The sequence below is a fragment of the Galeopterus variegatus genome, unplaced genomic scaffold, assembly GCF_000696425.1.
Source record: "Galeopterus variegatus unplaced genomic scaffold, G_variegatus-3.0.2 Scaffold4292, whole genome shotgun sequence".
Classification (NCBI taxonomy): domain Eukaryota; kingdom Metazoa; phylum Chordata; class Mammalia; order Dermoptera; family Cynocephalidae; genus Galeopterus; species Galeopterus variegatus.
In genome coordinates, this window is record NW_007730403.1 from 158,281 (window position 1) to 177,035 (window position 18,755).

Below are 18,755 nucleotides of genomic sequence, written 5' to 3' on the forward strand. Positions count from 1 at the left end.
CATGAGAGCACAGAAATCACTTCTGACCCCTACCTGCTTGGTTTAGGGAAGGCTATGAGGAGAGGAGACGGTCTGGAAGGAGAGCCCAGTTCTGGAAAGCAGAGAAAAAGGGGTGGCTGGGATGCAGAGTCGAGAGACAAAGGCCTGCACTAGCAGTCCATGCTACACCTAGGAGGCTGCAGATTGCCTGTTCGGCCGGATGGTGGACAGTAGGCTCAAACGGCAGCCTATGCATGTAAGGATTTCAAGGAGACTGAAGTTTATGTTTGTAGGGGAGGGAAGGATATAAAGTTTCTAAGTTTTAGATGTGAAAACATACTTTAAGTATTGGCAAGATCCTAATATATGTAAGATAAAAATTTAACCATTTTCTTAGGATCCAATCACTGTATCAGTAATCATAACAAAATTATATTCAAAACCTTGATGAAAGAGGAAAAACCAAGGATACACATTTTGAAATTGTACAATGATATAAAAGGAGACTACAAAATGTTAATGAGAAGTTAAAGAGTTTTAAATTTTAAAACACTAGGGGAAAATTTATTCTTCTAAGTAACAGATGCAAAAAAAAGTATGCAAAAGGAAGAGGAGGAAAAGACGACAGCTTACAGAGTATGGTAGGTTAAGTGCTAACAAGATATTTATAAGAACACTAACAACAAACGTTGATATGTCCCTTACTGCAAAATTAATCAAGGTGGTCCCGTTAAAAGAAAGAAGCCAGTTAGGGAGACAGTGTGAAAATTTGATTAGGTCGCAGAAGCTATACTTAGGGGTAAAGAGAAGATGGCATTCTGAGGACAAAGGAAGATGGAGGACCCCGAAGACAGAGAAATGATTTGTGCTAAAGTGAAACCATTTGTGCCCCCTATTATGGATTTTAGAAATCTCTGAAAAAGTCAATATATAATTATTGGCAGCCTACTCTGCATCAGATAAGTCATTGTCCTTGCCCTCCAATAACTAAATAGAACAAATATTAAATGATTTACTCTAAAATGGTACTTATCATTACTTACCTGAGTCAAACTCTTTATACTCCCCCTCCTTAAACAAACTCCAGACTCAAATAAATAAAAAATTTTTTAATTTTTAAATTTTTTATTGATCTTTGGTTTTTTCCCCATGCATTAGAAAGCTTTAAGAGATAAATGTTTCTTTTTCACATATACCTTTTTTTTTTCTTTTTTTTTCCTTTTTGTCTTTTTTTTTTTCGCGTCCAGCAACGGATCGCAACCCTCAGTGTTGCGCCTGTACTGGACCGGGCACCGGCAACGGGATCGCAACCCTCGGTGTCGCGCCCGCACCTCGCTCAGCCAGTGAGCGGGAACCGGTCTGTATGTGGGATCCGAACCCTTGGCAGGAGTGCCGCCGCGCTCCCAAGAGGCGCACTGTAGCAGTGCGCCACCGGGCCGGCCCCACATATACCTTATTTTAAAAATGCATTTCTTTCATTTCATTACTACAGCATGCATTTTTCTTTCCAAAGGCAATTTAAAATTTCATACATTTAACATTTTAATTGTTCTAATAACATTTCTGCATAATAGAAAACTTCTAAAAATCTTCATAAATTAGAAGAAACTGTAATCGTCTGTAGCAGAAAGCTTGATGACATCTTTAATATGCGATTTTTTAATGCTAAAAATTTAATACAGTTGAGTGCAGCTTTTTTTTTTTTTTTTGGTAGTCCAAAAGAAACTCTTTATCAACAATAAAGAAGTAGTTTCTCTTTAGACAAAACTATAATCAGTGATTCTTACCCTAGCAAAGAGAAAAACAAATATACCAGTTCCACCAATCTCGTGCAGAATGCCTTGAATAGTTTTACATCCGGTAGGCTGGAGGTTCTTTAGATGATGAGGTTCTAATAAGATGCTCTGAGCTTCTTTTGAGCTGAAGGGTCTTTGAGAGAGCTGAGTTTTCATCTGACCTTTAAGTCGAATCACTGGCTCATAGATGGTATACTGAGCAGGACAGTAAGTTGTATAAACAATAGAAAGACTTTCCTGAAACACAAATATTTTCCTTCAGTAACTAAACACAATTTTAAAAGTAAGTTATCAACTAGCAAATAAATATTTCAAAGTGAAAAGACACTCAACTGATAGAAAGACTTTCCTGAAACACAAATATTTTCCTTCAGTAACTAAACACAGTTTTAAAAGTAAGTTATCAACTAGCAAATAAATATTTCAAAGTGAAAAGACACTCAACTGATCTTTTTCTTTGTTTTAAAAGACAGCTACTGCACTAAACCAAGATGAACATGGAAAGCAAGGCTGCTTTCCACAAAGGAAATGATCAGTTTCACTGAGTAGCGATCAATACTATAAACACATCAAGACTGAGAAGGATTCAGCTTTGATCAGTTTAGGATAAACACGAAATTATACTTAACTATTACTACCAATAAACAGCTATGTCTTACACCACACTCATTATCTACCAGGCACTGTCTTAAGTAACCACTTATAAATATTGGGAACTCTGAGTCAATTTATCTGAAATTTTTGCTTTGGATTTGCTTATAGGCTGGCTACTTATTTAAAAGTGGCTCTGAAGTAGATCATTTTCTCTACTACAATAAAATTCCAGACTGCCAGCACGCCTAAAGTAAAATTAAATAGAAATTTCTATATTTTTTGCATGCAGAGGGTAGTATCAATTAGCCTCTAGCTCCCTGTGAAGCTTCTCTAAACAACTTTAAAAATTAGGGTAAATTTTAAATACAGAATGTACTCTGAGATGGTCTTGGTGGCAGCAGTTGCCAAGCTCAGGCTCTGGGAAATCATGTCCATGCAGTGTCTTCTCACAGAAGTTGGTGGGGGCCTTGAGCTTTGGCGATTTACGACTCATGGCAGTTTAAGCACAGTTTCATCAGACATCCTGCCCAGTACATTTGTGCACCACCTAAACCAGCTACAGTCGTTGTATATGGTTGTGCTGGAATCACACCTGCAGAATGTTTCAAACCTGCAGCAGTTTTCATCAGAAACCTGACTCCGCATCTTGACAGGAGGGCACCACTTCTGCCTGAACCACTCTATCATTTCTTCATAACCCCCATATTACTAAATCAGGCTTAAAGAATCTGCTTTCTAAAGAGTTTTCACATAAAAAAAAACCCTTAGAATTTTCAGTAGTGATAATTTCTGTTGTATTTTATAACTCATATGACCTATATTCTTTTTAGGAAAAATAAAAAGATTAAGGAAAAATTTTTATGAAAACAAATGGATTAATCAGAAACTAGAGAGTTAAAACTGGTATTAAAGAAATACTTGTGTGACATCCTCAGTTTCCCTAAAGCAGAGTTTCTCAAAGTGTGGTCCTCAACCAGCAGCATCAGCATCAACCAGGAACTTATCAAAACTGTCAACTCTGGCTGGCTGGTTAGCTCAGTTGGTTAGAGTGCAGCCTGTAACATCAAGGTCACTGGTTCGGATCCCCATACCAGCCAGCCACCAAAAACAAAGAAACAAACAAACAAACAAAATGTTAACTCTTGGGCTACACTTCAGACCACTGAATCAGAAGCTCTGGCCCAGCAATTTGTTTTAACAAGCCCTCTGAGATTGTGTGATTCTGATGCATGCTCAGATTTGAGAACCATTTCCCTAAAGCATGTCTTCTCAGTGACGGGGCATTTGGGGTGCGATAATTCATTGTTCTATAATAGTGCTAATGCACCATAGATCATTTAGCATCCCCGGCCCCCACTCCATAACAGTTGACAACTAAACCCCCACCCCCTTGTCACCACCATTTTTAAGTACTCCTTAAGGAGAAAAGGATTGTATGTCTAATGTCAGAGCTTTAGGTAAATTCCATTTTTTTACTCTATATTTTGCCACAGATATATGCAGGCACTTCAGAAAGTTCATGGAAAAATGGAAATAAAGGATAGTATGAATCCTTCTATGAACTTTTTAAAAACCCCTCCTATATTTAACACCATTTAAGACTTATGTGTTTTATGAAGCATCTGTACTACAATTTCTCCTTTATTTTAGTCAAATGCTAGAGCTTTAAAATATAATTTATTTTGATTTGAAATATACACTTCAACAACAAAAGACACATTCCAAAACAGCAGTCTTCAAGTAAGAAGTATCTCTGACCTATAACTGTACTTCTCATAAAGCAAGAGAAAGAGGAACACAGTTTTATGGCCAGATCTACCAGATTTTTTTTTTTGTTTTTTTAAAAGATGACCGGTAATGGGATCTTAACCCTTGACTTGGTGTTGTCAGCACCACGCTCTCCCAAGTGAGCTAACCGGCCATCCCTATATAGGGATCCGAACCCATGGGCTTGGTGTTATCAGCACCATACTCTCCCAAGTGAGACACAGGCTGGCCCTCAGATCTACCAGTTTTTAACAGATTTTCTAAGTGTAAGTAAGATTTAATAGGAATTTAGAATATAAGTTTATGTGTAAGTTTAAAAGGTTAAGAATTGTGATTCAGACCAAAAGTCTGACATTTTAAAGCCAAGCATGCTGCTATTGTATAGTTTCCTGGCCACAGGCCACAGGCTTTGGGGTGAACTATTGATGCATGAGTGGGTGCTTTTATCACAGTGTGAGTGCTTTGGAACATTCTGATTTTTCTTTTTCTATAGAGATGAAATAAAAAATGTTTTGATTAAAAGATAAATCATCATGTAAAATTTTAAGTAAAAATATAAATAAAGCAAGATTCTTGTGGTTGTTGTCTACACTTGCACTAGACATCTGTGGTCTGTCTCTTCCTTTTCACCGAATCCACACCACCTATTCAGGTCCAACGAATCCTGCGGAGCTGGTCTCCGGCAAGTAAAGCTAATATAAATGAATATTAGTATTTATTTGTAAGGAAATGTAATGAGCAATATATTTTAAGAGTATGTCAGGCTAACAAATGTTACATTTTGACTGTGTCATAAACATTTTTCTGAATAATTAGTAGGTAGAAAATGAACTAAACTGATAAACTTAGAAATATAATTCTAAGGAAAAGAGAATATAAATTTAAAACCTAAAACAAATTTCAATAGGAGGTCAAAGTGTTACAGAAAAAAAACATATTCTAAGAAAAGAAAATGTTAAGTAATTAAATAAGAAACTTTAGAAATGTAATTCATAGTTAATTACACATTTCAGTAAATACACTTACATACAGTTACTATAAAGTTGAAACATAAAATTAAAACTTACAATTAATAGACCAATGTCCACATCTTTTTTGGTCATAAAAAGATCTTTGATTTGTTCACATTGCAAAATTTCTTTATTAACATATCTGGAGTAGTCGTTCACTGGCTTGCCATATTTACATGGCATTAGAGATGTGTAGTTGGGTCCACAAGCATATAGGTAAAAGGCTTCTTGTGAACCGATCTTAGCTCCTGAATAGCAGAAAAATATAGTTAGTTATTTAAAACACTCCAACCAGAATTTTTCATAAAAAGCAAGAAACCAAGAGTTAATTTTTTTGCCAGATACTTTCACTTGTTCACCATATCTTGTAAAATTAATAAAGCCTCAATTTCCAAATTAGTGTAATGAGAAAATAACCTATACCAACTATGATGGAAGATGAATTAATGTACACAAAGTTAATTGTGAAACTCTTGATAAAATAAAATCATAAAATTTCTATTTGCTTCTTAAGCCAGAAATGTTTTTAATTTTATCTTGCTTTGTTTTTATAAATGAAAATTATACATTGGTAAATGCTATTTTTAAATGAAATTTGGATTATCACCTTTATTCCTTTCTATTTATTCAATCAATACTGTCTGAATGCTATTATGTGCCAAGTTTAATGATATATTTTAAGACATCATATATTTCATTTTTCCCCTAAAACTTGCTCTCTACATAGGATATTCTAAAATTATAAATAAAAGAAACAACCATTTCAAGTCTATTAGTCACAATATGCATTTGCCAGGATTGCAAAATCATGTTTATTTAATATAAGCTTCTCTTTTTTGGGGGGTGGGGGAAGAGTTGAGGGTTGCATTTCTATATTAAATGTTTATATCAATTATAGGACACATCTAGATTATAAAGATGTTAAAATATTTTTAAAGTACATTTTAGAATCTTGGAAATACAGTACTTATTAAACACAGGTAAAGGAACAGAGATCAATATTTTAACTAGGTTAATTTACTTAGTTTAATACTTGTTAACTGAAAGAAAAATTTGGAAATGCTTCAAAGGGAAAAATATACCATTGAAGAGGAGCAAATTTCCCAGGTCCCATTTTCCAGCCAATTGCAAAAACTCTTCTTGGGATGATAAACAATGGCCGATCATGCAAAATGTTTTATTGCTATCAGATGACAAACTTGTTTTTCTTGGAAGCACAAAATCCAAAGTAACATCAGTCTTCCTACATTAAAAACAAAGTTAAATCAATGACTTCAGGGGCTACTATTACTAAGGATGTTTAAAGTATTAATGTTTAACAATGGGAAATTCTTGAACAATTTTCTTGAACAAAATTCTTGAAAATTGTTCAAGAATTTCCCATTGTTAGCTTAGAATAAGCTAACATGGCTAGCTCTTCCTGAGAATTCCAACTTTGTATATATTTATGTTAAAACGTCCCCCCAAGGCTCTCTGTTTCATTTTTAACATATACATTTACCTATTTTAATAGTAATTATTTTTAATAAAGATGTGAGATACCTTCAGTGGCACACTTCTTTCCTTTTTGCTGTGACTACATGATTGCTATCTAGTGACATTATGACAAAATAGATTTTTTTTAAAATTTATTTTTTAAAATAGTTTTTTTAAAGGGCAAAAGAAAACCTATTGCAGGATGCATGCAAAATGAGTTCAACAAGTATCTGCTCTGTGCCATATATTTCTGCCATGTTTGTGTGCTGTTCATCAAATAACAGAAAGCATCAAGTCATTTTTAGTGTCATTATGTATTATTAAAAATGGCCTCTTAGAAGGTATTCTTTGTAGAAATTATTCTATAGCACAGAAAGTGATAAAGATAGCACCAAATTTAAATTGACAGATAATATATTTGTCCTCAGTCACGTGTTCACTGCTCTGTTAACAATGAAATCTCTAATTTGAGGCAAATAATTTCCTCAAAGGAATGCAGAATAAGTGAGTGAGTGAAAGAACAGAGGGAAGTATGAATCAGTGACGGCCCCCTCACAGTAGAACTGTCCACGATGAACGTCTACTCTCTCATTCTGAACAGTTAGTTTATGGCTTCCACACCTGTCAGTTGGCCTGATTCAGAAAAAGGCTGTGGGGGCAGTGCAGCATAGAGCGTGGGCTCTATCCAGGGTCAGCGTCTGGGCTCAAGTGTCAGCTCTATCCCCTACTTACGGCATGACTTTGGGCGAGTTACTTTACCCCATTCTGGGTCTCAGTTGCCTCAGATGTAAAACAGAGACAGTAATATCCGCACTTCATAGTGTTGGTCGGTAATCTGCGTAAGTGCTTAAAGCAGTGCCTGGCACATATTGAGAGATCAAGAGTTAAGAGGAAAGAGTGCAGGAGAAGAAGAAGGGGAGGCTCTCTACTCTCAGCCCCACCCTGTACTCCAAGTTAACTCCAGGTTCTGGAAACAAGCTTACTGGTTGGCTACAGCTGCCATGCAGGCTTAGGCAGGTGAGAAAACTGAGATCTTCCCAGACAGCATTTTATTTGGAAAATGGAAATCAGGCTTCAATGATGTCTTTTCATGCATTTTTTAAATGAACAAAACAAAGCTGAACTCCTGATCTTACTTCTAAAGCCTGTTCTCTTCTACAGCAGTCATGGGCTGGGGACGCTAAAGCTAGGCACAGCCCTTCTGCCTGCCACCTCCAGTACTCAGGCTGGACAGCTGGAAGCAATCAGCATCGCAGCCTCCCTCAGCAACACCTGGCACACCGTCTTCTGTTAGTTTCCAGAAGCCCTTTCCTCTGCCCGGAGCATTCCTCCTCCCGCCTGCTCAGAGCAAGCAAGCTCTGTCTCCTCCCTCAGGTCTCAGCTTCATGCCCTGTTCTTAGAAAGGTCTTCCTTGATCCACCATCTTAAGTATCAGACCTGATATATTTTCTGTCTCAGAATGTGTTACCTTCATGGTATTTGTCATAATTTGTAAATATTCATTTAACTGAGTTTGCTTGTTGTCTCCTTCCTCTTTAGAGTGTAAATTCCAAGAAGGCAGGGAATGTGTCTATCTTGTTTACCACTGGCCTCCAGAGCTAATACAGCAAGTGCTAGGCATACAGTTATTCCTTAATAAATATGTGATGAATGAACACGGGTGAACAAAATCAGTTATTATGTACTAAGGATGTATGTTATTTCTACAGTCTAATCTACCTTAAGGGATTTTTGAGAGAATTAGAAGATAATGTATACAAAGCACCTAGAAAAAGGTTTACACCGTAAGAAGTATGCAATATATTACACCCCATTTGATTAAATCTAGACTTCTCAGCTTGGCATTCAAAGCTCCTACTAGGTACTTTCACCATTTCCCTTCAGTTTTTCTTTCTTATTAGTCTGCTTAGACTCTTCCAGCCAGCCTGACCCTCTCCCATGCTACTAGTTTTGAATTCTGTACCCTCTTTCATGCTATTTCATTCAATAAAATACTTCCCAACTGTTAAAAATCCAAGATGCCTTTAAGTTCATTCAGGGTTAAATTTTACATTAAGATACTCTACAAAATGTTTCTTATTAAACTGGCCACTATCCTCCTGTGTGGTAAAAATCACACAGTACTCTACCTGAATCTATCACCTAGTATATTTCTAAGAACCTACCTGAATCTATCACCTGGTAGTTTCGCTTAAATTTTTCTCTAGTCATTCTAAGTTCTTTCAAAAGCCTAATTTAGTTCAGGTATTAGCCTTATTAGCTATTTAATTTAAATAATTTCTTGTGGATTCATATTTATAATATATGGGCATGGGGATTCTGTTCCTTGGCCTAATATATATTGTACATAGATGTCTAAATGTCCAGGTTCCTGCATGCTCCCCAAACTCAAATATTAATTCTCAACAGTTACTTCTATGGGAGATTTATTTTGCATGAAAGTGATAAATAGGAGAAAAATATCCAACTCTGACATATATTCCTATATTAATATATAGTTAATTTTATCTACGCTTTTTTGCAATCTGTTTCAGAAGCTATAACAGACTAAAATTAAAACTATAACTGAGATTAATATGCATTTTCTAAAAATGCTTCATACCTCTGTCCAGAGACCCATATGGAAATTTTCCCATGGACATTCTTTTTCCCTTGGGGCTGCTGTAAGTAGGTGAGTACTAAATGCTGCCATTTGCTTGGAAGAAAAATATTCTCCTGTGATTCCACCTGTGTTAGTAAAACCGCTTTCATATCATCATTTGAATCCATGCACACACTATGAAAAAAGAGAAAACAAAGGCATAGGCTGAAAACATGAAAATTCTTTTTTTTTTTTTCCTTTTTGTCTTTTTTTGTGTCCGGCAACGGAACGCAACCCTCAGTGTCGCGCCCAGACCGCGTGTCCGGCAACAGAACGCAACCCTCAGTGTCGCGCCCAGACCGGACCAGACCGGACCGGCAACGGGATCGCAACCCTTGGTGTTGCGCCCACACCTCGCTCAGCCAGTGAGCGGGAACCGGTCTGTATGTGGGATCCGAACCCTCGGCGGGAGCGCTGCCGCGCTCCCAAGCAGCGCACTGTAGCAGTGCGCCACTGGGCCGGCCCTGAAAACATGAAAATTCTGACCTCAGTATTTAACACATGTATACAACTCTAAGTGAGATTTAAAATCAGTTCTATTTTAAAATAAACTAACTTTGGGGCCGGCCCATGGCTCACTCGGGAGAGTGCGGTGCTGATAACACCAAGGCCACAGGTTTTAACACCAAGGCCACAGGTTTGGATCTCATCTAGGGATGGCCGGTTAGCTCACTGGCTGAGCGTGGTGCTGACAACACCAAGCCAAGGGTTAAGATCCCCTTACCAGTTATCTTTATAAAAAAAATAAATAAATAAAAATAAAATAAAATAACTTTGTTTTACACCATAATCTCCCTAGTTATTTTATTACATTATTATCTCAATCAATTTACTAAAATAGATTAGACTCATTGGTTGGTGTTAATAATTTAGGCAATAATTTTCAGAATTCAGTTTGTAAAAAAAATTTACTATTACTACTTATATATTCATTACATTTTTAGAAACTACAACGTAATATTTGGTTCATAGAAAAATTAATACATATTGTATATAAATGTGGAAATGCCAGACTGTTTTGGCTATCTAACCTACTTTGAGGAATTACTGAAAGAATAAGGAGATAATGTATACAAAGCCCCTCATAATACTTAAAACATTTACAAAGCATATATTACTAAATAACATATTGGTTTGTTTAGATTTTAACTTTATACAAGTTGTATAAAGTACAATTAGTATTATCATACTATTCATAGTCAATACAAATAAAAGACTTTCATGTATACTACTTAATATAGGAAATAGGAAAAAAGGACAAGACAGTAAGGAGATTCAAGCTTTCTAGATAAAGGCTATTAAATATATAATCAACATGGAAAACATCTGTTTGTTAATAACATCTTAAGACTAACTGCAATCTGACAATATTGCCATAGGATAAGATTTCAATAAGAATCTTCTCTAAAATCTAATAGAAAATTTAGGGTTTAATTATAGATTTTTGGATAGAATATATACTGTTACAAAGGTGGTATTAATAACTGTTATAATGTATCTTCATTTTTTAATAAGGTTTTTCTTTTTCATTGCAATGATCTTTCTTAGCATTTTCACATTAATGTCTCTTACATGAATTATTTAAATACATGACCTATTCATAGGGGGTTGAGGATGATCAATACCGAAAGATGAAAGTGCCATTGTGGGGATCAGCCCACACTTGGATCATCAATGCTTTGGATCCCAGTGAAATTATATGAATACAGCCTTCTTCTATGAGTCTTTCACCGGGATTTACATACTCTACACCTTCTGGTCTGTCGCTTTCTACAAGAAAAAGATGTTAGAATGATCAGTAAAACAGTTCATAAAAATTGAGTGGAAAAGTTAAGAGTACAAAGCATGGTTGTCATTTGCAGTAGATTACTTACCTGCAATGTCTGAACCTGAACTGTTCCAAACGACAGTATTTCTGAAGCATTGATGTTAACTCCAAAAAAGCACAGTGGGTGAAAAACAAGAACTGAGTGCTTTAAAAGTTATTAAATGTTTTAAAACATATAATAACTGAGGTCAATTGTCGGCATGGCCTGACTGCTGTGATGTCACTGCAAAGACCTATTACGGTCTGGACCCAGCTTCTTTTATCAATTGGTTGGGCCACTACGACATCATGATCCTGGTCCAGGGAGCACACACCATTGTCAATGCCTCACACTGCCAAAAATCACTTTATAATTATCACGATGGCATGATTTTTAATAAACTGATCATAGTAGAAATCCCGAGAAAAATTATAGTGTTTGAATATAGTCATTATGCAGACTCTGTGGTGAGTGATCTTTGAGTGTAATTGCTAAGTGATTCTGAAACTCTACATTAATGTTTCTTTAAGGCAAGCTAAAGTAAATACTTATAGGGTTTGGGCTATGTGGTTACTCATCTTTTTTTTTTTTTTTTTTACCTTTTTGTCTTTTTTCGTGACCGGCAACGGATCGCAACCCTCAGTGTCACACCCGTACCGGACCGGGACCGTCAACGGGATCACAACCCTCAGTGTTGCACCTGCACCTCACTCAGCCAGTGAGAGGCCGGTCTGTATGTGGGATCTGAACCCTTGGGGAGAGCGCCGCCGCGCTCCCAAGCGGCGCACTGTAGCAGTGCGCCACCGGGCCGGCCCGTGGTTACTCATCTTGACTCCTCTTTCTTACCATTTAAAACCCAGCACTACATGAAGATGTACGATGATGTTATAATGTGTGTGATTTTATGGAAAGTTATGTTATGATGTACCAAAAAATAAAATGCATGTCCAAAGCCCCACACTTTTAGAGAAGTTGAACAATACCAAGTTATTACATTGCATATATATTAGTTTGCCATTTAAAAACTATTATCACATGTAGTATCACATCAGAGCTATCAGTTCTTTGGTGGCAAAATTCATTCATAAAAGCAAATTCTATAACTACTGGAAACATTAAAATTATGTGCTGAGATTAAAAAAACATTTGGCTTCCTAAGCTAACACATAAGGGTACATAAGTATTATGTTATGCAATGTTAATAACATGGAAATGTGTCTGCAGAAAAATGGAGTAGGAGCTCCATCTGGGGATATCAGGTGACATTTTCCACCATTTCAATCTTGACAGTGTCACTAAAGATTTTCCTTTCCATCCACAGGTCAGTGGAAACCAGACACCAGTGAAGGCCTAGTGTCCTGAAACAGAGGCTCCGGTGAGTGGGGAAGATTTGAGGAATAAAGGGTGTTGAAGCCTGCACCTCCATGTACATATAAAACCCTAAACATCTGTCTCAAATAGTCATTTCATTCATTCCATGGACTCTAAGAATTAACAACCTACTCTACTTCCCATCATATAAAATGTTTTTCACTGAACAGTCTCTTTCTGCCCTAGTCAGAAGAGGAACAAAACACAGTTTCACAGCAGCGTAATAGCAGTTCTTCAGTTACAGTAAGGATTAGAATGAAATTTTCTCTAACTCTGGAGAATGACTGATGCATTTAAACATTCTGTGACAGATCTAGGAAAGGGCCACTGAGGTACGACACAGCATGAGAAGGGCAGCTTGAAACGAGTCAGAAGGAAGATGACTGGGTGCTGACTGATAGAGTAGCAGACAAGGGAGTGGCCACAGGGCTTTATCCTTTCCTTTTCTAACATTAGGAGCCACCCGAGTCCAGTCAAGGGACCAGGAAAGAGGCAAGAAATGGGGCTGATGGCCCCAGCAGCAGTCATGTATGTGTTGTTAACCCCCCACAAAAGACAAAAGTATAGCAAGAAAGGTAGATTAAAGCTACCCGACAACTCGGGCTGTGGAAAGTCGGGAGCTGCTACCACCGAGGCACTGAAGATGAAGCACACGTTAAGAACAAGTCGGAACACTGCTGTATTCTTACTGCTCAACCCAAACTGCCGTCTGGAAAGTCTCAGTGTACAAATCAGATAACCCTGTCATCGTACCTTTGCCATCAAAGCTGCTATCTCGTGAAATTAATGATTTTCTTTTCTTCTTCTTCTTTCCTTTGTCTGTGGTACTCTCAGCTTCACGCATACACGCCACGTTAAACCACAGGGAAGCACTGAAACCCTCTGACAGGTGTGGCCAGCAGTTTTGCCCCAGCAATGGCAGGTGGATCGGGGCTATGTGCCATGAGGAAAGCAGTCGATGGGGAAAGCTTTCTCTGTCAGCCTCTTTCTTGTTCCGTGAAACCCGTGCTCTTCTCAATAATCCTGCGGCCTTACTGTGTAGAATGCCAGGACACTTTTGAGATGACACACCATTGCTTAAATTTGGGGTGTGCAGTAAAGGGAAGGTTAGGTACTGTGAAGGACTCATAGTAATATCACTTTCAACAATTTTCAGAATACCCAGAAGAAGAATTTCCTAGAGAAAAAAAAAACCAAATGAAACTTTACAATCATGTAACAAGGTACAGAATAATCTTGAAATTCAGGTTATAGATGAAAAGACCCATACACATCAGCATTCCTATTTAAATACATTCCTATACCACATCTTTAAAATTCTCATTTTGTGTAGTTAAGATAAAATGTGAAACAGAGATTCAATTCTTGAAATATGTAATCTCTTGTGGTTAATTTGTTTCATATTTAAATTTTTTATGGTACAAGTCTAATATTTATGAGTTGGTTTTAAGTATTATAAATTAAGTACAATACTTGTATCAGGAATCATTTCTACTAAAGAAAGATGTTTATTTCCAAGTAACCTATGGTTCTTCTCTCAATTATTTTTGAATCAGGGATATAACCAGAGACCTTACAAATTCTCCTGATTTCTAATAATTATAGCATGATTGACTTCAATAAATTGAATGCTCAATTACTTTCCAACTTATTTCACATGCTTTTTCCATAATCAAGTAAATTTTCTTTTATTTGTGTCTGGAAAACTGAAATAAGGTTTCAAAGTTTTATTCATAATTACAGTTGGCCCCCTGTATCCATGGGTTCTGCATCAAAAAACCACGGATAAAAATATTAAAAAATAAATAAAAGGTAACAATACAATAATAAAAACAATGCAAATACAAAAATACAGGATTAACAACTATTTACATTGTATTAGGTATTATAAATAATCCTTTAAAGTACATAGGAGAATGTTCATAGGTTACACACAAATACTATGCCATTTTATATTGGAGACTTGAGCATCCGAGGACTTTGGTACGGGGGACAGGAGGGGTCCTGACCAATCCCTCTGACATACCGAGGGTGACTGTATAAGTTTTTGGTTAAACTGAAACGTAGACTATATAGAAAAGAAAAGAGGAAATGAGCACCTAATTAAAGGGAAGAACAAAGACTAAGGAGAGATAAGGGAAACAGTAGAAAGATTAACCTAGTACGATGCCCTACTCATGCACAAAATACCATCCCATGTTGATTATGACAGTGAGAAAAGTATTCAGAAGAAGTAACAGAAGCACTCCATGAATCCACAGCCAGCTCTCAATGGTCTACGCTAGTGGTGGTTAAACCACACTCCACAGAGCTCTGCAGGGTCCTTGGGACTGGGGAGAAATGGCAGAGTGGGCGGCGCTCAAGAACCACCAAGTCTGTTTCAAACAAAGCAGCCCCAAAGTTTTGTTTTTTGTTTGCTTATGCTTTTAGCCAAAATGTCATTATAAAAATGTGTTTCCCAGCAAACAAATGTCTAAAAGCCACTAAACTACACCAATGGAAAGAAGTGTAGAGAATAACTGAAGAGTGGATAATAATTTTTTAGAAAAGGATAATCCCTTAAGATGGTTATAATTACTCATAATTAAGTTCTAATTAGTAATTAAAATTACTTGGCATTTCTTAAGCACAAAGATTGTCAGTGGGGTGGATTAAAGGAACTATAATTCCAATGATATGTCTGGTTTGTCAAAATGGTTAAGATATGTGCAAATAATGAGTACTTCACACATAATAATATGGATTTGACTGTATAACAATTACCACAACAAAAGAAAGAGCTTAGTCATGTCCAAATAATTTAAAAAATATATTGTATTATGGTATGAGTGAAAAATCATAGCATATTTACTGTACAAGGAGATTTCTCCAGAAAAATTCTCAAAAGAAGGGTCAGCTCTTCTGAACATGTTCTTGAACTCATCAAAGATACCAAAAGATCCACCAATACTTTCTGGCATGCTAAATTAAAGAGAGAGGGGAAAAATTAAAGCCAGTACACATTTAATTAAACTGAAAGAGTAATTTCACTGAAAGAGATCAAATACTATTGTAACATCTTAAATGGATTATAGACAATTTAATAAGCACAAAAATTGCTGAAGAAATAACAATATAACTAAATGCAAAACAACCAACCAACAAAAACAACAAAACTAGTTTTCTTAAAGATTCGTTAGCTACAATTAAACTAGCTTACTTCTTCAAAGAAGCATCAATCAACACAGTATTTGTTAAATAAGTTGACATTCACCCCCATATCATAAAATAGTCTGCTTCCTTCTCATCTTGAAAATGTTTAAATTATAAATTTCTAAGTAGAAAACTAGATAGATGACAGAAATAAAAATGGAAACATTAAAGATTTAAACAGTTAAATATCACAAACTAGTTTGAACATTTCATCATGGGGTTTAGCATAAGACATAAATGGTGGTACACAGACTCATAAAATTCTTTATGGTAAAATAATAACTAATATTTGTAGAGCACATTAGAATACTCAATGTATTGTTACATGCATTATCTCAGCTGATCCCCACCTCCCCACACAGAAACAACCCTACAAATTAAGTATTATCTCTATTTCAAACATGACAAAAATAATCCTGATGTAAAACCTGAGATGTATCCTAAAAGAATCATAGTTTTGGAAGACCTGGAGGTTAGAGAACAGAAGCCATATTTATGCAACATATTTCATAGAAGCAACGAGCTGATACAGTAGCGTAATGGTAGGTATATCTGGAAAGACGACTTTTAACGAGACTATAAAATAGCGTGAACTTTATCCTGTAAGTAATATGAATCCATTAAACGTTTTTGAGTAGGAAAGTAATATGATCAAAGTAAGGCATGTGTGCTTAGAATTTTTCCCCCAAAAAACTGATGGGTTCCAGTTCAAAATGGGGGAATAGATATATACTTCCTTCTGCATACTACTGAAAAGTCACTCACTAGTGTATGGAATTATGAAAAGGGCATGTGTGCTTAGAATTTTTCCCCCAAAAAACTGATGGGTTCCAGTTCAAAATGGGGGAATAGATATATATACTTCCTTCTGCATACTACTGAAAAGTCACTCACTAGTGTATGGAATTATGAAAAGGAAGAATCCCATTATAGCAAAAAGGGGGTGGGGGCAATGGGTACTGAGGCACGTCAGATGAGAAATTTAAAAATATCTCTAAATAAAAGAATAAAAGAGAAAGGTGCAGCCTAAAATTTATTTAAATTACAAAGAAGTTCAGAGAAGTGGGCAGCCAATCTGTCACTCTAAAGTCTGGAAAGAAAGTATGAGTGTGGCTGAAAACATAGGAATTAGTGAAAAATCATCTGGGAATATCCACCTCTCTCCCTGTTTCTCAGTATAGGTAGCAGATAATTCAGCTTTCACTTTTAGGCCAAAAACCTGAAATGGAGTGGATGGCTAGGCAAAAGCTCAGATGTGTACTGGAATGTTAGCATCAGGACTACTAAGGACAAGTGTCCAGTCTGCAAACTGGTCAAGTTGCCTAACCAAACAGAAAAGTCAGGACTGAGAGCCTGAATGCTGTCACCCAGCCATGTGTCCTGGTGCTGGACCGTGTTGCCTAGAGGAAGAAAGGGATGCCTTTTCTTTAGCACAGAGACACTAATTGCTAGCCAAGCTCTGCATGTAGAAGATGCAATTTGCTAATGTATCCAAGTGCCATGTGGGGTAACAGTGGCTCTAATGGTCCCCCAAAGTAAAGCTCTTTTAATGAGGGTATTTGGGGACCCCCTAATCATCCACTGGCACATCCATGCAGAGCTCTTCAACAGAATATCCATTCAGGGAAGAGACCAAAAAGGAAAATAAATTTACTTTTACAATATTAGAGGAAATCTCCAAAAGCTTTATTAAATGTAAATGGGCAAAAAGGTTCACAAAATACTTGAGAATCATCAACCCAAAAGAATAAAATCAAGATATAAAAAACAAATAAATTGATAAACAGACCCCAGAGGAATAAGAGATAATATAGGAAACAGAAGAAACTTTCTAAAATGTTCATTACTGCTGAGCTTAAAAAAAAAAAAAAAGTTCATTACTATATCCAGATATGGATGGGAAGATATTATATCCTCATATGAAAAAGAAATAAGAAGAAGGCAAACAGAAAAGAGCTCTTAGATATTAAAATATAATTACCAAAATAAGAAATTGAATAAAAGATTGGAATAGAACTGAAGAAATCTCCCAGAATATAGCACAGAAGGAGAAGTAAACAATACGAGAGGAAAGTTAAGACACATGCGAGATCAACCCAGAAGGCCCAAGATTATAATTAGAATGTAAGAGAAAAGAGAGCAGAGAGTAGAGAGGAGAAAACTATTTTAGAAAATAATAAATCTTTGTGACCTTGGATTAAGTCTTCCTATATATGACACTAAAAACAAAGCAGCAAATGCAAAAACAGATATATTAGATTTCATCAAAATAAAAAAATTTGTGTTTTAATGTAAACCATTAAGAAAGTGAAAAGACAACCCAAAGAATGGGAGAAAATATTTGCAAGTCATATATCTGATAAGATACTTACATCTAGAATATATAAAAAAACTTACTACTCTAATAAGAATACAAATCATCCAATTTAAAAATGGGTAAAGAATTTGGATAGTTATTTCTCTAAAGAAATCCAAAGAAGATATACAAATAACCAATAAGCATATTGCTACAGTTTAAATTTCTGTCCCCTCCAAAACTCACGTTGATATTTCTTTGGCCTTGTGGTGTTAGAAGGTGGTACTTTAGGGAGGCGACTGGGTTAGCATGAGGGTTCAGCCCTCCTGGGTGGGATTAATGCCACCATAAAGGGCATATTTGGCCAGCTTTTGCCTCTTTGCCCTTCTGCCTTCTGCCATGGGATGACACAGCATGAAGGCCCCCAACACATTCTGGCACCTTGATCTTGGACTTCTAGAGTCCAGAACTATGGAAAAACAAATTTCCATTCCTTATAAATTATACAGTCTGTAATATTCTGTTGTAGCAGTACAAAACAGACTAAGACGTAGGAAAATATGCTTAACATTATTAGCTTTCAGGGAAATACAAATCAAAACCACAACAGATACCACTTCACATCAACTAGAAGGGATATAATGAAAAAGACATCTAATAAAAGTGTTAGCAAGGATGTGAAGAAATTAGAACCTCATACAGTGATGGTGGGGACGTAAAATGGTGCAGCAATTTTGGAAAACAGTCTGTGAAATCCTCAAATGGTTAAACAGAGGATACCATAGGACCCCCAAAAAATGACCCATGAAAAATGAAAACATATGT

At 36.3% G+C, this 18,755-nt stretch overlaps 1 protein-coding gene across 1 annotated transcript in view; it reads right to left on the reverse strand.

The window, feature by feature from the left end:
* The window catches only part of LYST (lysosomal trafficking regulator), a gene marked incomplete at its 5' end in the record, with an annotated part of 145,646 nt that overhangs the window by 113,497 nt on the left and 13,394 nt on the right, over positions 1-18,755 (reverse strand). Inside the window, 7 exons of the mRNA XM_008587222.1 lie at positions 1,767-2,012; positions 5,204-5,394; positions 6,229-6,389; positions 9,225-9,398; positions 10,889-11,033; positions 13,196-13,619; positions 15,294-15,403. Of these exons, the coding sequence (XP_008585444.1) occupies positions 1,767-2,012; positions 5,204-5,394; positions 6,229-6,389; positions 9,225-9,398; positions 10,889-11,033; positions 13,196-13,619; positions 15,294-15,403 (1,451 nt within the window). The remainder of the gene's footprint in view (positions 1-1,766; positions 2,013-5,203; positions 5,395-6,228; positions 6,390-9,224; positions 9,399-10,888; positions 11,034-13,195; positions 13,620-15,293; positions 15,404-18,755) is intronic.